Below are 19,504 nucleotides of genomic sequence, written 5' to 3' on the forward strand. Positions count from 1 at the left end.
GGCCCGGCTTTTTGCACCGTATCCACCATGGCTCTTCTCACTGGCGCTTTCCGTGTTGCTGCCGCTTCTGCTGGTGCGCGTGCTGCGCTCATGTCGCGTGCTGCGCCGCTTGCCGTGCAGGGTACGTATGCCCTTTTTTTCTGACGTTAGTGCGCGCCTACTCTGACCATGCCGAGTCGTTCGAGGAGTTCAACGAGCGCTTTGTCAAGTTCTTTGACGGTGTCGAGGACCAATTCGAGGCGCAGCGCGGCCTGAACAATGCCTTTGCGCACGACCTTGTGCCCTCCCCCGAGGTGATCGAGAGCGCCCTCCGCGCCGCCCGGCGTGTGAACGACTTCTCGCTCGCGGTTCGCATCTTTGAGGGTCTCAAGTTCAAGGTCGAGAACGACTCGCAGTACAAGCAGTACCTGGACGCCCTCTCGTCGGTCCGTGAGGAGCTCAATGTCCCGCTCAAGGAGGAGATCTACTCGTCGTAATTACTGCGGCCACCACCACTATAGCTTGGAATTAGCTTCACGCTGATTCGGCGACTGCCGATGCTTGCGTTTGATGTCCTGCTCGAGGTGCATAAAGGCTTTCAGGACAGGGTCCTCGGGGCCAATGGCACGCTCCGCCGCTGCCTCCTTGTCGGGCTCGACGACCTGTGCGGGGAGACGGCCAAACTTGGTCGTGTCCCACTCGTCCACCGTGATAGGGGGCGAGGCGTGCTCGAGCTTGGCACGTGCTTTGGTGATGTCCTCTTTCCAGTCCTCGACATCGTCCGCATAGAGATTGTAGACACAGTTGACACAGCCTGCGTTAGCAAGGCAACGTACCCGACATGCAGCAGTCCTCGGGGCCAGGTGGGGACGGACGGATGGGCACTTCGACGCCGCGGATCATCACGGAACCCGGCCTCTCGGTGCGGATACCGCCGGCAGACCAGGGCATGGCCGTCGGCTGGGACTTGGGCTTGGGAGGCGTGGGCTCGGCGTGCTGTGCCTGCTGCACAACATAGTCGTTGAGCGCCATCTTGGCCCAGCGATCACCAATATTGCGTCCGATCCCTAGGTCAGCCGGGCTACGCACGGTGCTGGTGGGGGACGGTGTGCAGCGCGCGGGGGGCACGCAGGCCCGCCGTCGCCAACCTGCGCGCTATGCTGTGCATGTTGCGGCGCGTGCCCGGCACGGCCGGGGGGGCCGTGCTTCCGCCCGCATAGACATAGTCGCTCGTCACCCGGTCAAACATCGAGCGGCAGTCGACGCTCGCACCGAGGCGCGCACAAAGCAGGAAAGCGCCACTGAGCTTCCTGTTCAGCGAGTAGGTCTCTGGGGGCGGGGGGCGGTGGCGCTCGCGCAGCATAACGGGGATCTGCGCACGGACGCGGTCGGTGATCGTTTGGTTCGCAAACGGATACGGCACCGGCGCGTCCGCGCGGAACGGCTCGCCAAGAGCGACCATCGAGTCCAGGTGCGCGGTGCGCATACTCTGTGGTTAGCCAGGCAACGCACCTCGGACTCCTCGCCGGTCAGGTATCCAATCGCAATGCTCCATTTCTCGCAGGCTTCGCGGTCGCCGGCCACGGCGGCGCGCAGTAGGCTGACCCACATGTCCATAAACTCTGCCGAGTAGGGACGCGACGCGCCAAAGTCGATCAGCTGGATGCTGTTGTTCTTTTCGCTGTACAAAAAGTTGGTCCAGTTGGGATCGGTCTGCATCAAGCGCCACTCGAAGAGCTCACGCAGGCTCAGCTCCATGATCGCATGCGCGATGCGGTCGCGCGTCGCCTGGTCGAGGCGCGCGGCGTGCGTCAGAGGACGCCCACGCATAAACTCGGTCGTGAGCACGCGTGGCGTGCACAGCGAGTCGACCACTTCGGGGACCTCGAGGCGGAGCGCGCCGGGCGTTGTGGCGCTCGCGTCGACATGCGCACGAAAGCGGCGGCCCATCTCGGCTTCGCGCGTGTAGTCGCACTCTTCCTCGAGCTCTTTTTGCAGGACACGCACGCTGTTTTCCAAAAAGAGACCTTTCGGCAGCAGCGCCGAGGCCATCAGCAGCCACTTGATGTTGGACAAATCTGAGGAAATGGACTGCGCGACGCCGGGAAACTGCACCTTGACCGCGACACGCTTGCCGGCCATGTGCGGCTGCGCAGGGAAGGGATCGGCAAGCACCGCGCTGTGCACCTGCCCGATCGAGGCAGCGGCAAACGGACGCTCCTCGAACAAGGAAAAGTGCGTCCGCCAGTCATCGCCGAGGTCGGCCTGCATGACCTGCTCGAGCTGCCACGCAGGCATGTAGTGCGCACTGTTTTGCACACGCAGCATCACCTCCTCGACTTGCGGAGGGAGCATGTGGCTATCTTGAATGCTCATGAATTGGCCGAGCTTGAGCGCCGCGCCACGCATCGTGCTCAGCTTGTCCACCAAGCGGTTGACATTCGCCTCGGAAAGGAACACGGGCGAGGGGGTTTCCGAAGAACCGGACGTCGCACGGCGCATGTATTCACCGGCAGAGCCCCATGCAAGGCCGGCGCCGAGGCTGCCGTAGTGCAAGAGACGTCCGAGACGCGAAGATGGCACACGCGCAGCGCGAAGCGGGGCGACACGCTCCTCGGTCGCCGCATCGTACTCGTCCTCGGGGGTATGGGCCGTGGCGTCCGAAACAGCGCTGGACGCGACAGGGCGCTCGTGCACAGCAGGGCGTGGCGGCTGCGCCTCGGCGACAGTGTGCGATTCGACCTTGGGAGCCGGCGCGGCTGGCGCGGGTGCAGCGTCTGCCTCGGCGGCGCGCTGCGCGGCGGCTTTTTCGGCAGCCACCTGCTCGGCGGCGGCTTTTTCGGCGGCCACTTCGGCCTGTGCTGTCGCTGTGGCGGGCGTCTCAGCCTCTGGTATCTGGATGGTATTCGGCACACTTTTTGGCGCGCTTGCGCGCGCTTTGGAGGGCCAAGGCGTGCTCGGCGGCCGCGGTTCAGCCACCGGCGTGTGCCGGTCCTTGGGGCCTTGGGTCGGCCACGGGCCGGCGGTCTGGCGAGTGTCCGCGCGGGGCGGCTGTGTCAGCACGACACTCTGCCCGAGACGCGCGACCGACTGGGCGATCACGCCCATATCGGCCCACGACACCTGCTGGCCTCGCCTCATCTCGATCGTCGTAGAACTTCCGGTGCAGGGTCCGTCCGCCTGCTTAACACGAAAATTAGCCTAGTAGGGCCGGGTTGTGTGTTAGACCTCCACCTCTTCCCGGCGCCGCGTGACACGGACAAGCGACCTACGAGGCCCGCCGTCTGTCCGACGCAAATCCTTCACGGAAAATTTGTGGCCGAGGCCGCTTCGAACACGCGAATCGGCCTCGTAGGCCGTATTTCATTTACGTAACGCCGCGTGGCTTGTCCCCGTGCACTTGGCTATTGCACCTGTTAGGCCGCTTAATTGTGTTTCTTCCAAGTGTAACCCCGGCTGCGCCTGACTGTGCGCACGAGCCGCCACTTTTGGCGTGGACGTGAAAGGTATAAAAATGCGCACTTCGGCCACGGCCTTCTTCATCGCAACAATTTCAAAAAATATGACGACGCGCACCATGCAACAGATCTCTCGCAAGGTCGTTCAGACCGTGCACGCTGCTGAGCAAGGCGAAGGTGTCGGCGCCAAGGTGCGCCGCGCCATGGGCAACCGCCAGCTGCGCAACTTTAGCCCCTTTTTGATGCTCGATGAGTTTACGGTCGGCGAAGGCGCCGGCTTCTCGGACCACCCTCACCGTGGCCAGACGACGGTGACCTACATGTTGGATGGCAACATGGAGCACGAAGACTTTGCTGGCCACCGCGGCACGATCGGCCCCGGCGACCTGCAGTGGATGATGGTCGGCCGTGGTATCATGCACGCCGAGATGCCCAAGCACCGTGACGAGCACGGCAACAAGCTGCCGACCCCCCACGGCCTGCAGCTCTGGATCGACCTGCCGGTCGAGGCCAAGACCGCCGACCCCTCCTACCAGGAGTTCTCTGGCAAGAACATCCCGTCGCAGACCCCCCGGTCGTCCGAACCGAAGGAGACCGAGGGCCACGGCTGGTCGATGAAGGTTATCTCTGGCACGAGCCACGGCGTCGAGTCGCCTGTGCGCCTGCCCAAGAACGGTGGATGCTACTACATGGACATTACGCTGCAGCCCGGCGGCTGGATCTTCCAAGACATCCCCCACGGCTGGAACGCCTTCCTGTACGGCCTCAAGGGCAGTGTGAAGGTCGGCGACAATGAAAAGCTGTACGACGCTCACCATACCCTTGTCCTCTCGAACCCCGCGCGCAAGACGGACACGGCCGAGGAGGCCGAGCTCGTGCTGAGCAACACGGACGGTGTGCGCATCGAGAACCCCACCGATGCCCCCGCGCAGTATGTGCTGATTGCCGGCGAGCCGATGGACCACCCCGTGGTGCAGTACGGGCCGTTTGTCATGACCTCTCAGCGCGAGGTCTTCCAGGCGGTCGAGGACTTCCAGGCGCACCGCAACGGCTTTGAGCGTGCGGCCAACTGGCAGTCGGAGATTGCCAAGAACTTCCGCCATTAAGTAGGTCGTGTACGTTAGCGAGTTGTAAACTGTCTTGAGAGACCACCACACATGTACAAAGCACTGCGAATTTCCCGCTGCCTGCTCTACATTGGCTATGCGTTCCGTCCGAGGCGCTCGAGCGCCGCCGGCCCCTGCTCGTACCACTCCTCGCGCGAGATCCAGAAGCTGTCGCGGCCCTTCATGATATCCGCGAGCACCGCGCCGCCGAGGAAGACCATGTGCTTCCTCCTGGGCGGGTCCTCGATGCGGATCTTGAAGTTGTTCAGGCGGCTGCCGTCGCCCTGGAGCACGCGTGAGAGATACAGCTGCTTCATCTCCTTTTCGAGACGGCTGGGCAGGCCCGGGTACATGGAGCTGCCGCCGCTGAGCACAATGTGCTTGTACAGATCCGCGCGCACGTCCACCGCGGCACTCTGGATGGTCTGGAAGAGCATTTCCGCAACGCCCGGCTGCTCGAGGCCCGCGAGGTGCGGCTGGAAGAGGCACTCGGGCGCCTCGAAGCGCTCCGAGCCGACCTTGATCACGCGGCCGTCCGGGAGCGTGTAGCTCTCGACGAGCGTCGTAGTCTCATCCGCGAGCCGCTTGTCGAGGTTCAAGTCGTAGCTCACGTAGCACAACTTCTCCTTGATCTGGCGCACGGTCTCAAAGTCGGCCGTGCGGTTGAAAGCATAGCCACGCAGCAAGAGGAGCTTGATGAGGTGGCGCGTCACGTCGCGGCCGGCAATGTCCAGGCGCCGCGTGAGGTGCGGCATCGCAAAGCCCTCGTACACCGGCACAATGTGCGTTACACCGTCGCCGCTGTCGACCACGACACCGGTCTGGAGACCCTGGGCGTAGAGCGTGAGCACGGCCTGAATCGCGACATAGACGCCGTCAAAGCCATACTCTTCAAACATGATCCTGCACATCTCCTCGCGGTTCCGCTTCGGATTCATCGGCGGCTCGGTCAGGAGCACCTTGCGGCCGCGGGGATCGATGCGCAGCTTTTCGTCAAACGTATAGTTCCACACATGGCGCATATCCTCAAAGTCCTTCACCACACCATGCTCCATCGGCTGCGACACTTGCAGATACGTGCGCACCGCCTCGGCCTCGTCACCCACCATCAGGTCCTTGATCTGGACGCCGCTCGCGGAGATCGACTCGCGCTCTTCCGTGCGCAGAATCGGGCGTCCGACGATCGACGGAAAGACGTGCTCGGGAAAGTTGGAGCCAGCATATCCGACTTTGACAAACTGCGTTAGTCGAAATACATACGCCAGTACCGTTGTCCACGACAACAGGCCGCGAATCGTCCATCTCGACCCCGCTCGCGACAAGCAAGGCCCGCGGCGCACCGCACGGGCATACCACGTGGGGCCACGTGCAATTCAACGCGCGCCGCCATGTCGGAAGACGGTCTGGACGAGGAGCTGATTGCGCTCGTTGGCGAGGGGCAGTCGAGTCCCCCGGCGTCGCCGGGGCGCGCGCAGCGCCGTTCGACGCTTCTTGGCGACTCTTCGGACGAGGAGGAGGAGAAAGGCATGTCGTACCCGCTCGAAGGCATCTACAAGGACGAAGAGGACCGCGAGGAGCTGCTCGCGATGAACGAGCTGGAGCGCGAAGAGGTGCTTGCGCAGCGCCGTGATGAGATCTCGCGTAAGAATCAGCACGAGCAGCTCGCCGCGATGGTACGCTCGCAGCAGGCGGCGTCGGGCAAGTCGCGTAAAAGCAAGATGACCGAGGCGGAGCGCGCGCAACGTCGGAAGCGCTCGCGCGACATGGCGCGCCGCGAGCTCGAGGACCTCGACGATCCGTTCGCCGAGTCAGAGGACGAGGACGTGTTTGCCGAGTCAGACTCGGACGCCGACGCGCCGGCGCGCAGGCCGTCGACGACCAAAGCGTCGAAACTCTCGGAACTGCGCCGCAAGCGCCAGGAGCGCCAGCGGGGCGCATCGCGCCGCGTGGACGAGAGCGACGACGAGCCCGCGCCGCGCCGCCGCCGCGTGCGCGAGGACTCGGACTCGGCGTACGAAAGCGAGTCGGACTACGAAGAGCGCCGGCCGGCGCGGCGCGCGCCGCTCGAGTCCGAGGTGCTGATCGCCTCGGAGGACGAGCCGCCGTCGCTCGAGCTGCTCAATGCGATCCGCGTGGGCCGCGACGAGCTCGAGCGCTTGGTATTCCTCCCGGCGGGCGCCGAGGCGATCCGGGGGTGCTTTATCCGCTGCTCGTGGGGCATGCGCGACCGGCCCGACGGGAGTAAGGAGCACGTATACCGCGTCCACCAGATCACGAGTGTGACGCAGCGCGACGGAAAGTACTACGACGTGAGCAACGACCACTCGGGCCGTTTCCTCAACACCTACATCTCGTTTTACTGGAACGGAAAAGAGCACAGTGTCGACCTACGCCCGGTCAGCTCGCAGCCGATCAGCGACTCGGAGCGGCAGCGCTGGATCGCGGCGCTGAAGGGCAATGCGACCAAGTTTCCCAGCGCCGCGGCGATCCAGGACAAGCAGCGTGCGGTCGAGGAAGTGCTTGCCACGCCGCTGACCGAGGAGGACGTGCGCAAGATTGTCGTGCGCAAGCGCGAGCTGCGCGCCGCGGCCGAGGCGAGCGGCGCAGGCCGCAGTGCCCCGCCGTCGCTTCCCCAGGCGAGCGGCGTGCGGTACGACGAGCACGCCATGGCGCAGATCAACGAGCGCAACCGGCGGCAGGACCGCGAGCGCATCCAGGAGGCGGAGCGCCGCGCGGCGCGTGCCAAGCGCCTCGCGGCGCAAGCCGCCGCGCCCGCGCCCACGGCCGCCGCCGCGCCCGTGTCCCAGGCCGCGGTGTCTGCGGCGCTCGCATCTGCGCCGAGCGGCACGGCGGTCGTGCCGACGATCGATATCGACCTAGGCGACTTTTAATCTATCCCTCTAGCTCCTGGTCATCGGTAGCCCCCACCTCCGTCTCGGAGTCGGAGTCCTGCGCCTTGGGCTGGCCGCCCGGCGCGCGGCGCTGCTCGCCCAGGCGCAGGATCGCACACTCGGGAATATGCCCCTCGGGATTGAGGAACTCGCTGGGTGAGCATGTAGACGTACAAATCTGGCCCGACAAACACGTCGAGGTAGTTGAGCCACTTGGCGAACTCGGACGTGGCGTCCTCGGTGCGGTGGATCTCGTCGTAGACGTGCGTCTGCTTGAACTGGTCCATCTTCTCCTGGAACTCGTGAAAGTCGACCGTCTCGCGCTTGCCGCCTTCGACGCTCTCGGGGATCGGCTTGCCCGCGCTCGTGCGCTGCGCCATCATGCGGTCGATGCGCTCGTTGTTGTTCGCAACCTTGATATTATACCCCCCAAAGTGCGGCTCGACGAGCAGCAGCCCGAGGCCGGGCGCCTTGGGAACGTGGATGCGCGCCGGCCCAAACGACTGGGTGATGAGCGAGACCGGGGCGTTGGTGCGCCCGATCAGCACCAGCAGCCCAATCATCTTGCGGATCTGGTGCAGCATAAACGACTGCCCATGGAACTTGATCGAGACCCACTCGGTATCGTTGATAATCTTGGGCTCGGAAATGCTCAGCTTTTTCATGACGCGGTGCGCGCTGCGATCGCGAAACTCTTTGCCGACGGTATAGTTGTGGAAGTTGTGCGAGCCGGTGTACGCGTCAAAGACCGCGCGCACGCGCGCGAGCTCGTCCTGCGAGATGCGCCACTTGCGCTTCGCGTGCATGTCCTCGTTGAAGTCGGACTCGTACCCCTGCTCCTTCCAAAAGGGGTGGTTGAGCAGCGGGAGGTCGCGCACCGCCGGGTCGTCCCACGGCGCAACGTCGCTCTCGCCTTCAGCGCCGTTCAGCCGGCGCAGCATCTTCCACATAGAGGAAAAGGGCTTGGGCGGCAGAAACACATAGGTCGGCAAGAGGTACTCGTACAGGCGCGAGTCGCAGCTCGTGCGCGCGTTGAACGCGCTCTGCACGCGCCGCATGCCCCAGATGCGCACCTGCGGCGGAAGGAGCGTATTGACATACTCGGTGAGCGTCTGCCCCTCCGGCAGCGAGCTCGGCTCGAGCACGAGCTTGAGGGTGAGTAGGTTGCCGGCTGCGTGCACGCCGCGGTCGGTGCGCGCAGCGCGCTGCAGCTGCACTTTGTTGGGGTTCACGGCATTCTCCTCGCTTACCGCGCCCGCACGGCAAAACGCGTCAAAGATATCGCCCTCAATCGTTGGCACGCCGGGGTTGCTGGGTGAGAAACGCGACGTACATTTGCAATCCCGAGTAGCCCGAGCCGCAGTAGCCGAAAAAGATGGCGACCTTGCGCTTCGCGAGGCGGCTGCCTTGCGCATCGCGTGTCGGATCGTCGCCCTCCGTGCGCGCGACCTTGGGCTCCTGCCCCGACGCGCCGTCCTCCGCGGCACGCTTCGCCATGGTAATTGTCCACGTGACGCTACTTCTTTTGTCGGCGCGTAGAAACGAAGGTCGCGCATGTCTTCCGAGGCGGGGTCGAACGCCGCCAAGGAGCGCGGAAATGCGCTCTTTAAAGCGGGTAACTACCGCGATGCTGTTGCGGCATATACAGAGGCGATCGTGCAAGATAGTGCGAACGCACCGCTCCTTTTGTTGAACCGGTGTGCGGCGTACTTGGCCTTGAACGATTTTAAGAATGCGCTCAACGACGGACGCTCTGCGGTGCAGAAGCAGGGCGCGCCGTCGGCCAAGGCGCTTACGCGTGTGGCCAAGTGCTACATCGGCCTCGGCGAGCTGTCGTCGGCCGCAGAAAGCGCACGCGCCGCCGCCGAGGCGCCGGGCGCGACGCCGGCGGAGCAGACGCAGGCGCGCGACGTCGCCGAGCAGGTGCAAGAGATCGAAAAGCACCTTGCGAGCTTCGACACTTACATCAAAGAAAAGAACTGGACGCTCGCCTCGATCGCGCTCGACCAGGCGCAGCGCATCGCCAAGCTCTCCGAGTCGACGAGCCCGGCGCACTGGAAGCTGCTGCGCGCGACACTCTACCTGCAGCGCGGCAAGATCTCGCAGGCGCACTCGGTCGCGACCGACATGTACCGCGCGGACCCCACGAGCACGGATGCGCTGCTGCTCGGTGCGCGTGTCATGCTGGCGAACAACGACGTGGCGAAGGCCGTGTCCCAGGTCCAGGCGGCGCTGCGCAACGACCCCGACCGCGCGGACGTGAAGCAGTTCCTGCGCAAGTGCAAGGCGCTCGCATCCCTCAAGGAGGCCGCGAACGCCGCGTTCAAGGCGAACAACTCGGAGGAGGCGCTCGCCAAGTACGCCGAAATCCTCCAGGTCGCCGACCAGGACGCGGAGCGCGACGCGGAGCCGAAAAAGTTCAAGGCGGTGATCTACTCGAACCGCGCGATCCTCAAGTCCAAGACGGGCGACTACGCCTCGTCCATCGCGGACTGCGACACGGCACTGGAACTCGACCCCGGCTATACGAAGCCGCTGCGCACGCGCGCACGCGCACACCTCAGCCAGGAGAACTACGAGGATGCAGTGCGCGACTTTAAAAAGGCGATGGAGGAGAGCGTCGGCACGCCCGAAGCCGACTCGCTGCGCCGCGAGCTGCGCCAGGCCGAGCTCGACCTAAAGCGCAGCAAGAAGAAGGACTATTACAAGATCCTCGGCGTGTCCAAGACCGCGAACGAGCCCGAGATCAAAAAGGCGTTCCGCAAAGAATCGCTCAAGCACCACCCCGACAAGGGCGGCGACGAAGAAAAGTTCAAGCTGTGCAACGAGGCGTACAATGTGCTCAGCGATCCGCAGCAGCGCCGCAGGTACGACTCGGGCGTCGACGATATGGACGAGATGGATATGGGCATGGGCGGTATGGGCGGCGGTATGGGCGGCGGCATGGGCGGCATGGGCGGCATGGGCGGCATGCACGGTGTCAACCTCGCCGACCTCTTTGGCCCGGGCTTTGCCAACTTTGATACCGGCGCACGCTACTCGAACGGCGGCACGAGCTTCCACTTTGGCTAAGCCGGCGGCAGGAACGAAGTAATCTCCACCGAACACCGTCCGTGGCGTTTGCCTGCGTGAGCGTTTTCGACGTACATAATATCACACACTTGTCCTCCACAAAGCGGACGGACCATACCGTTTCACACGGCTCGCAGAGCTGGCGGAGGTAGCGGCCGGTCTTGGCATCCCATAGCTTCACGAGGCCGTCTGCACCACCGGTTACGAGGAACTTGTCGTTGATCTGCAGCGTCGATACGCTGCTGTCGTGCGCACACAGCCGGTACAGACACTCGAACGTCTTGAGCGAAAAGACAATCACGCGGCCATCGCCGCTGCCAGACGCAAGCACGTCGTTGTGCAGCTGGAGTTGCGCGACGACGTGCGTGTAGCCCTGGAACACGGCGAGGCACACGCCACTCTCGGCGTCCCACACACGCACCGTCGAGTCGCTGCTGCCCGCGACGACGTACCGCCCGTCAAAGGCAATCGCATAGATCTGGAGGTGGTGCCCTTTGAGGACGTGCAGACATTTGCCAGTGTCCACGTCCCAGATGCGACACGTAAAGTCGTAGCTCCCGCTCGCGACGCGGTTGCCAGCCGTGTCGAGGCACCGCACCGAGTGCTGGTGGCCGGCCAGCACATGCATCAGGTGGCCTTGCTCAATGTCCCACACACGCAGCGTGCCGTCGCGCGAGCCTGTCACCGCGACGGGGCGCCCTTCGAGGACCTGCACACAGCGGATGGTCGACGTGTGCCCCCGCAACACGTGCTCGCACTCGCCGCTCGCCATGTTCCACACGCGCAGGAAACGGTCGGAGCCCGCGCTGACGAGGCGCGTATCGGTCAGGCCCCAGCCGCGCGTGCGCCCGATCGCCGCGTCGCGCCCGCTCGTGCTGAGGTGCGCGGCCTCGGCGGCGTCGAGAAGCGACAGGCCGTGGTGCGCGTCGTTCGACAAGGAAAGTTGCGCGCTCGGCGTGGGGTCGCAAAAGGCACGCAGCATCCCGTCCGCGGCTTTGATGCCAGGCAGCGCTGGGGGGGTCGTCTGGCTGCCGGACACGAGCATCAGGCACCACACGCCGCTTTCGTGGCCGTTGAGCGTGCGGATCAGCTCGCCGGTGCGTGCCGAAAAGACGTACACGGTGCGCGTCGTCATACCGACCACAATGTAGTTGGCGTCCATTGCGCAACACGTCAGTGCGAGGCGGCGGTTGGGGTCGGGATCGGCGTCGGCCAGATCCGTCGACGCGTACTGCGTTAACATATGTCCGGAGTGCAGCCAGTTGCGCTCGGTAAGGTAGGCGAGCTGGAAGTACTCTTTTAAGGAAATGCACTCGTTCGCGTACGTCCCTTCGCCTTCGCTGGGCGTGAGCAGCTGGAAAAATGAGCGCCGCCGCGCGAGGCGGGGCGGCTCTTCGGCCATCGGCTCGGGGCGCGCGCTCGGCAAGGGGAGCAGCGAAGAAAGCATCCAGCGCAGCTTCGCCTGGGTATTGTATGCGTGGCGCACGCACATAGTGCCCCAAATGTGCTCGTCGTTCGCGAGGCGGTACCACGTCTTGCTCACCGCCGCCGCGCGCGTCAGCGCGAGCGGCTCGTCCATATAGCTCAGCACCTGCAGCGCGACTTCCATCGGGAAACGCTGCAAAAAGTCGACCTTGAGCTGGGGCGTAATGAGCGCCTCGAGGTGCGACAGCTCGCGCACGCTGCACTGCGGCAGGAGCGCCTCGAGGAACGCGAGACGCGCCTCGCTCGACGCTACGGAAAACTGGCGCAGCGCATCATCCATCGATACATGACTCCCGTCAGGCGTGCTGCCACCGCCAGGCGTCAGCAACGCCCACCCGGACGTCCCAGCGTCCAACTCCTCCATGGCGCGCAACAGAGCGCGCTGCTGACTCAGCGACGCGTCCAGGACTAAGCGGTGTATTACGCGACTATTAACAGATACCCATGTGACTGTGGTAGGACGAACCAACCTGGTTCACCTCGGCCGTACGCTCATTCGTATAGAGGTTCGCAGTTTCAATTGCAGGGACGGGCGCAGCGTCCACACGCGCGGCCTCACCCTCGCTCGGCAGGTGTGTCGCGGTAGGCGCAGCAGACATCGCGGGAGGGACCTTGCCAAACTCGGGCTGCGCGTTCACCGTGCCGTCGGAAGGCGAGCGGTTCGAGGACATGTAGCGCACGTTTTGGTTCGTCTCGAGCACACTGGGGGAGACCGCGCCGAGCGTGTCCCACGTCGAGACAAAGTGGCCGATCATCGTGCCGAGAATCACCGAGATGAAGATGTACGCATTGTACGACATGACAACCAGCATGATCAGGTAGGCGCTCGTAAAGGTAATCGCGTACAAAATCGAACGGATCGCCTGCTGGATCAACGTGGGGCGCAGACGGAGAGGCTGAGGGTTCATCACATGGGCAGGGTTGAACGCCATGCCGAGGTAGCGGCCAAGGCCGGAGGACTTGGTCGCCTCGCGGCGGCTCTGCTCAGCAGCAAGATTGCCGAGGAAGTTTTGCTGCGCAAACTCTTCGGGGTACTTTTCCTTCTCGACCAGCAGAGACTGGGTCGCCGAAGCCATAATGTAGCGGTCGTACTCGCGCGCCCAGCGGCGGATTAGCTCGGTGAGCATCGCCCAGAATGCAAGGCCGACACACGATCCGGCAAACTTGGCCTCGTCGGTAATTACCCAAGAGGGGGAGAGGAGACACGTTCCAACCACCTTCCAGTTAAAGCTGGGTTAGTCGTAAACACACGTACAGCATGCTCATACCGCACGAGCCGTCCATACCATCCATGCCGTGCATGCCGTGCATGTCGCCCATGTCGCCCATACCGGTGCTCGACGCACCCATGCTGCTGCTCATGCCGCTCATGCCGCTCATGCCGCTCATGCCGCTCATGCCGCTCATGCCGCTCATGCCGCTCATGTCACTCATGCTCATGCCGCTCATGTCGTCCATGCCACTTGTGGGGGCAGGGTGCTCATGCCTGGGGATCATACGCATGCCACTCATACTGCCTGATTCACCAGAGTATGTCTTGATGCTGGAGTGGGGAAGGAAACCACAGCGTTCTTTTGCTCTCTTTCTCGGCGACTTTTTCCTGCCACGAGCTCGGAGTGTTCTCTAGGATGCGGATCTGCTATAAACATTCCAGCCAATTAACTTTATTTATTTTTGGAAATACGCTGCTGGTCAAGCGCCAAGCTTTACTCTGAAACAAGGGCACGATCCAGGATGGAGCGGCCGACCGAAGTACCGTCGGGTACTTACCATTGGCCCATTCCGCGCGGTACAGAGCTCAAGGTGGATGTGGCGCACGACGGAAAAGAACACAATCGGCTAGTTCATCTAGTATGGCCCCATGTAGTCAAGGGAGACGAGGATGTGATTGCACCCGGGGTCGGGCTCCGCATCGTCCCGCCCTACCTTCCGTATAAGAATGAAGAAGGCGAAATTGAAGAATCTGAACTGCACGATACGCAGGCATTTGTGTGGCTTACGGGTGAACTTGGCTCACAGGTAATTACATTTGATCATATCTGGACCTTATGCTATGTGTTCTTCACGCTGTGGCCGGGTGAGCTGGCGTTCATCTTGGTCGTGCCTGAGGAAGGGAGACACATGGAATGGGTAATCCAGATGGTTGTATCAGGGCTTGCTGCACAGGATCATGTACTTCAAGGTCCAGACGGTGACCTGTATCCCGACGCAGAAAATATACTGTGGGTTCGCAAACGGGCATTTTGGCAAGGCGCTGGTGCAAAAGAGGGGATATGGGCACCTATACTACCAGTGTTCTTCCCAAACAAACTGACACACCACCTCCTGCTATATTGCTTTCCTCCTAGCGAGTCTGATCTCGCTTCAAAATGCAAGGATGCGAGTGCATTTATAAAGCTTCGTGACCAGATGCTTTCGGTGCCTTTTTATGAAAGGTATATTCCTGAAGTGGGCCAGAACTTGATATTCCGGCTTGTTGACCCTCAATCTGAACTTGATACCCAGTCACTCGAGACGTGGTACTTACAACCGGATTTCCGAAGTGAATGGGAACGAATTTCATCAAATTCCTACTCTTTTCCCAAATCATGGAAGGATCAGCTTTCCAACACGGACTTCTTCTCTTTGTTTTGTGCATTTAATAACAATGCTTTTGCTTACATCAAAGTATTTGATGACGTTGGATGTTTGAATTTGGCGGAGAATATTCCAAGTGATTGGGCAATGTTTTCGATCATCACTCAAGACACGTTTGCTCATGATGTACAACGCTTCCCAATTGCTGTCCGGTCGCTGATACACATGATGTTCTTACTGTTTCCAGATATAAGCTGCATTGCCACAGTAAGAGATGCGCATGACGCAGTTGCACTTGAACATCTTATTGCAGCTGGTGGTCATATTGACAGGGTAGGTATCCAAAATTCACCAAGTTGCTCAATTCAGGCGATATGCGAGAAGCACTAGTCGTGTTTCCTAGAAACCGATTTTTTGAATACTTCACGATTGGACGTGCTTATGTCGAGGGTATGAGGAACCGCTTGGTCCCTGAAAAAAGCGAGGACTAGAGTGACAATAGCATCCATTTCATTTTACAATCATAGCCGCAAGGTTCACGCCTCCACATCAATTTAGTAAATGAATTGTAGCACTGACCCACCATTGCACGGAAGTTAGACACGGGCATGCCACCCTACCAGACTTCCCATTATTGCATGCCAAACAATGTGGCGACATTAATTTATAACCTTGGCGATGACACCATCCCTGTAAACCCTGGGAAGCAAATCTTGCAGATCGGGATGGACACGGAGCTGGAGCTCCAGGTTGAATATGCACCGGTTTCGGACCAGGACGTACAAAGATATGTGATCTCTTTACATTCTATCAAGCCAAGAGAAAGCGATTTTACAGCTAAAAATGTTCACTTATGCGTGGAAGCCCCGCATCGGCGACCCAGTGAACGGGGTTACAAGGCCAAACGTTGCGGAGAGAAACGTTTGGTGACGGCCGTAATTGAAGGGAAGGAATCTATTCAAAGCATATCACAGTCACAAATCTGGGCATTTTCGTATGCTTTATTCACTCTTTGGCCTGACCAAGATTACATCGCTTTGTGGCCCACCGCTTCAGTAGCATGGCAATCTTGGCTATTGCCTCTCTTGCGATCAGGATTAGCAGTATTGGCTTTGCCTAATGGCTATCCCGTTCCTCTAAATCGTTATAAAGAGGCAGTTTTCATTTCTAGGGAAGAGTTTTGGCAAGGCACAGGCCCTTTGGTCGCGGGTGGGTGGATCCCAGTTTTATCTGATTCTTTACTGGACGAGTCCGCGCATCTCGAAGAAATATTGGAAGACACACTCTCGTTAACTCAATCCATTTTTGCCGATCTCATATACAAAATCATCTCATTGGGAAGAACAGATCCTCTTTACCGACGATATATCCCCGAGCTAAGCAGGGTACTCACATTCCACACGTTGAACCCGAAGTGTGACAAAGACATTGCATTTTGCGAGGAATTTGACGACGACGGCATGATGTCGATGTATGATTTCGAGGGAGAATTGACAGAAGACCGCCCTGAGTTTGCATGTGCATGGAATGGCCAATTATTTGGCATCGTCGATTTCGACCAACACCAAGACACCATCGGGAATGAGACTGAATTTGGATCAGGAGCTGAGTTCAAATTGTTTGTCTCAAAAATGAGCAGCTTGTCAGATTACGAGAGGCTTGTTTGGATTCGTTCTGTTATTCATGTACGTGACTCGTCTCTTACTGACTTCAGTTCTTGTTCTTGTGCTTACCGCGTGCGCAATATTTGACTTTTGGGAGGTTCTTGAACGAATCTCGCGGTATACATGACATTGGTCAGTGCGGTGGACATATTGACATGGTTTGTTTCAGTTTTTGCTAATGCGACAGGTGGATCCATCGTGTTGTAGCCCAGATGTCCAAATGATCATCCCTCGATCACGCTTCTTCCGCATAGGGTTTATTGGCCCACCACCAAACTGGAAACCCACCCAAGGAAGTCTCTAACTTTGTCTATGAACACATCCTATGAACACTGTTGCATAGCCTTCGAAACGAGCCAGTTTACGTCAGCAAACTAGGCGCCTGGGCACAGGTCTTGAACCTCCACCAGAGCACGTCGCGCCGACATCGGCGACCTTGCATGGTCTGTGCGTCTCTCAGCACGGCGCGGGTCCCTGTATTAATACATCCGATCGAATACAAGTATGACAAAATCAACGCGATACCGCACTCTTGCGCCTTATGGTGCTTGGGAGTCACCCATTGACTCCAATCTATTGTCCAAAAAGTCGTCTGTGCTCTGTGAATTGGCCGCAATACGTACGCAATCTACGGTTTGGTGTACCATCACGCGAGCTGCAGACGACGGAAAAACGTCCCTTTTCTCATTCACAAACACAGACACGGCACTGCATGAATACTACGTGCCAGGTTCGGTTCGCTCCTCTGTGCACGAGTACGGCGGCGGCGCGCTAAGCGTGCTCCCGAATGGCGATGCGATTGTCGCACACCAGGCCGATGGAAAGCACAGCGTAAGTCGCATACCTCGTGATGGTTCCGGACGGGTGGTACTTGCCGCCCCTTCTACCAAGCGTAGATACGCCGACTTTGGTGCACACCCCAGTGGACTATATGCCGCCGCGATCGAAGAGAATCATGCGACCAAGCCCGTGTCCAACGTACTTGTATGTCTCAGTACGGAAAAAATGGAGCGGTCACTGCTGGAAGCCAATCACGACTTTTACGCTTATCCACGCTTCTCTCCGGATGGAACAATGATCGCCTACGTGACATGGGACAATCCCAAAATGCCGTTTTGGTCGTCGCAGCTGTGGGTTGCAAGCGTCGAGGAGGAAGGTAATACAATACGACTTTCGCAACCACTGCTCATTAGCGCTGATCTTGCACAGCAACCGGTATGGACAGAGCCATCGGTCTTGCTCTACACGCAAAGTGGACCCCAAGGAGGTGCCGTGTTTGAAGCGCGCATTGATTTGCGTAACGCAAAACTTTGCTTGATATCCAATGGCCACATCGCCCCTCGCAGCGCACCAAATATCGATGTTCAACCCCCACTATGGACGCTAAACGATTCAACATTGGTCGTTGTCGATGCACAGTACATTGTCTATGTCGAAACCGCCGACGCAAAGGATACCCTTATTTTGCTGGATCGTGTATCCAAAGCCAAGACGCGACTTGAGACGGCCTACTCGCAGTATTCGCAGCTGCGCATGTATACCGATCAGAGCACTACGCTAGTAACGATTGCAAGTTCGCCGTACGCACCACCCGCTGTCATTGCGATACGGTTGGACCAAATACTGCCTGTGCTTGACGCCCACACCGTTCAAGTACCAACACGTATTCTGCAGAAGATCGAGGCGGCAGAGGCTGTGCCCGAGGCCTACGTGAGCGTGCCCGAATCAATTACGTTCCCGACCCGCCTGCCCAATGGCCACCCAAGCACAGCACACGCTTTATTATACCCCCCCACGAATCCCGAATTTCAGGCACCAGCAGGTACGCTGCCACCATGCCGCATGGTTGCTCATGGCGGACCAACGAGCTGTTCATCGGCATCGTTCAACCTCACTGTATTGTATTGGACTTCGCGCGGCTGGGCCGTATGCGCTGTCAATTATGGAGGTAGTTCCGGCTACGGATACGAGTACCGATGCCGGCTCAGCCCGCACTGGGGCGATATGGACGTTCGCGATTGCGTCGCGGCTGCAGCGTACCTCGGTGGCTTCTCGATGCCATGGGAGGGCTCGAATCAGCCATCGAACAAATTCTCTGAGCTCAATGGACTGGTTCTGACTGAGGATCGCAGTGCTGATGGCGCCCAAACCATGCTCCTTACATGCCCCGCTCCGAGCCTCGTGCAAGAAGGTGGAGCGGCGCTGGCGCTCGGCGCAGTGGTCTATGTTATTGCACGCCAATTGAGCCTTGATTGGATGGCGCCCGCGCTCGCCCTATCGATCAGCGCCGTTTGCCTCTTTGTACGAATTCACACTTACATCTATGCCGGTATGTGCTCCCACTCACACAGAATCCATCTGTGCCATTCCTAATGTGGGCGTCCAGCTCGAGACACACCGTGGCCTACCCAGTGTGCCGCAATTTTCACGCACAGAGCACACCTTTCTTCCCCGCGATACGATCCTCGACTTTTTCATGCTGGAAGCGATCCAACGCTACCAAATCATGGATTATGCTGCGATTGCTACACGTACGCCCGGGCATCCCGAGAGCGAGATGCTGCGCGTAGTTTTCCCTCACCTGCGTCCCCCCGCTTCGCTGTACATTCAAACTTACCAAAAGTTACACGATGCGGTGTTACGCCACGCTCCCTCTCCTACACATGCGCGTGTCGATGCAAGCAAGATTTGTATCAGTGGAAGTTCGTCTGGCGGCCTCACCGTGCTCCGTGCACTCTGCGATTATCCATCCGTGTTCTGTGCGGGGTTCAGTGCCTATGGCGTATGTGACCTTACGACACTTGCCGACATTTCGCACAAGTTTGAGCATTTCTATATCGAGAATCTGCTTGGTGGAACTTCTGACGACATACCCCATATTTACCGCGCACGCAGCCCCTACTATACGGCGAGCCGTATCAAGACGCCTGTGCTGCTGTGCCAAGGCAGCGAAGACAAGGTCGTCCCCCCCCAACAGAGCCGGCGTATGGCTGAGGCTATCAAGGAAAATGGCGGTGCAGTAATCTATCTCGAGTTTCCCGGTGAAGGACACGGTATGTTCTATTTCTGACCCAGGGTTCCGGCGCCCTGAGCACCAATCCCAAGCCCTCCACGCCGAGTACCGCCACTTTTCCGGGGCACCGGCCGCCAGCAGACCCCCCACGACACAGCCACGTGGTAGTGTCTATTTGTCAGCCATGGACCGTGCGCATCCGGCTCCCGACCCTCCCGTGTCTCGGCGGCGATCTGCTCGCTCTGCAGGCTTTGGCCTC

General features: G+C 60.1%; 10 protein-coding genes across 10 annotated transcripts; 5 read left to right on the top strand and 5 right to left on the bottom strand.

Annotated features, from left to right (window-relative positions):
- Positions 1 to 27: 27 nt before the first annotated feature.
- COX6 (Cytochrome c oxidase subunit 6) lies at positions 28 to 476 on the top strand (the record flags this gene model as incomplete). Its single annotated transcript, XM_060266095.1, has 2 exons — positions 28 to 121; positions 151 to 476. The coding sequence occupies 2 exons, from the start codon at positions 28 to 30 to the stop codon at positions 474 to 476; spliced, it is 420 nt and encodes a 139-aa protein (XP_060122078.1).
- An 18-nt stretch (positions 477 to 494) lies between these two features.
- On the bottom strand, positions 495 to 3,087 carry MJAP1_002152 (uncharacterized protein; the record flags this gene model as incomplete). Its single annotated transcript, XM_060266096.1, has 4 exons — positions 495 to 793; positions 855 to 1,046; positions 1,069 to 1,468; positions 1,492 to 3,087. 4 exons carry the CDS (start codon positions 3,085 to 3,087, stop codon positions 495 to 497), a joined length of 2,487 nt encoding a protein of 828 aa, XP_060122079.1.
- Positions 3,088 to 3,556: 469 nt separating this feature from the next.
- Positions 3,557 to 4,543, top strand: MJAP1_002153 (uncharacterized protein; the record flags this gene model as incomplete). The annotated part of the gene is made up of 1 exon (XM_060266097.1): positions 3,557 to 4,543. The coding sequence occupies one exon, from the start codon at positions 3,557 to 3,559 to the stop codon at positions 4,541 to 4,543; it is 987 nt and encodes a 328-aa protein (XP_060122080.1).
- Positions 4,544 to 4,638: 95 nt separating this feature from the next.
- Positions 4,639 to 5,845, bottom strand: ARP2 (Arp2/3 complex subunit, actin nucleation center; the record flags this gene model as incomplete). Its single annotated transcript, XM_060266098.1, has 2 exons — positions 4,639 to 5,781; positions 5,804 to 5,845. The coding sequence occupies 2 exons, from the start codon at positions 5,843 to 5,845 to the stop codon at positions 4,639 to 4,641; spliced, it is 1,185 nt and encodes a 394-aa protein (XP_060122081.1).
- An 86-nt stretch (positions 5,846 to 5,931) lies between these two features.
- RTF1 (RNA polymerase-associated protein rtf1) lies at positions 5,932 to 7,434 on the top strand (the record flags this gene model as incomplete). The annotated part of the gene is made up of 1 exon (XM_060266099.1): positions 5,932 to 7,434. One exon carries the CDS (start codon positions 5,932 to 5,934, stop codon positions 7,432 to 7,434), a length of 1,503 nt encoding a protein of 500 aa, XP_060122082.1.
- Position 7,435: 1 nt separating this feature from the next.
- On the bottom strand, positions 7,436 to 8,931 carry PUS1 (tRNA pseudouridine(38-40) synthase; the record flags this gene model as incomplete). Its single annotated transcript, XM_060266100.1, has 3 exons — positions 7,436 to 7,586; positions 7,609 to 8,745; positions 8,768 to 8,931. 3 exons carry the CDS (start codon positions 8,929 to 8,931, stop codon positions 7,436 to 7,438), a joined length of 1,452 nt encoding a protein of 483 aa, XP_060122083.1.
- A 57-nt stretch (positions 8,932 to 8,988) lies between these two features.
- MJAP1_002157 (uncharacterized protein) lies at positions 8,989 to 10,506 on the top strand (the record flags this gene model as incomplete). Its single annotated transcript, XM_060266101.1, has 1 exon — positions 8,989 to 10,506. The coding sequence occupies one exon, from the start codon at positions 8,989 to 8,991 to the stop codon at positions 10,504 to 10,506; it is 1,518 nt and encodes a 505-aa protein (XP_060122084.1).
- Positions 10,507 to 10,587: 81 nt separating this feature from the next.
- MJAP1_002158 (uncharacterized protein) lies at positions 10,588 to 12,355 on the bottom strand (the record flags this gene model as incomplete). Its single annotated transcript, XM_060266102.1, has 2 exons — positions 10,588 to 10,594; positions 10,620 to 12,355. 2 exons carry the CDS (start codon positions 12,353 to 12,355, stop codon positions 10,588 to 10,590), a joined length of 1,743 nt encoding a protein of 580 aa, XP_060122085.1.
- Positions 12,356 to 12,422: 67 nt separating this feature from the next.
- Positions 12,423 to 13,503, bottom strand: MJAP1_002159 (uncharacterized protein; the record flags this gene model as incomplete). Its single annotated transcript, XM_060266103.1, has 2 exons — positions 12,423 to 13,221; positions 13,247 to 13,503. 2 exons carry the CDS (start codon positions 13,501 to 13,503, stop codon positions 12,423 to 12,425), a joined length of 1,056 nt encoding a protein of 351 aa, XP_060122086.1.
- A 5,052-nt stretch (positions 13,504 to 18,555) lies between these two features.
- On the top strand, positions 18,556 to 19,302 carry MJAP1_002160 (uncharacterized protein; the record flags this gene model as incomplete). The annotated part of the gene is made up of 1 exon (XM_060266104.1): positions 18,556 to 19,302. One exon carries the CDS (start codon positions 18,556 to 18,558, stop codon positions 19,300 to 19,302), a length of 747 nt encoding a protein of 248 aa, XP_060122087.1.
- Positions 19,303 to 19,504: the final 202 nt, after the last annotated feature.

The sequence above is a fragment of the Malassezia japonica genome, chromosome 3, assembly GCF_029542785.1.
Source record: "Malassezia japonica chromosome 3, complete sequence".
NCBI classification, from domain to species: Eukaryota; Fungi; Basidiomycota; class Malasseziomycetes; order Malasseziales; family Malasseziaceae; genus Malassezia; species Malassezia japonica.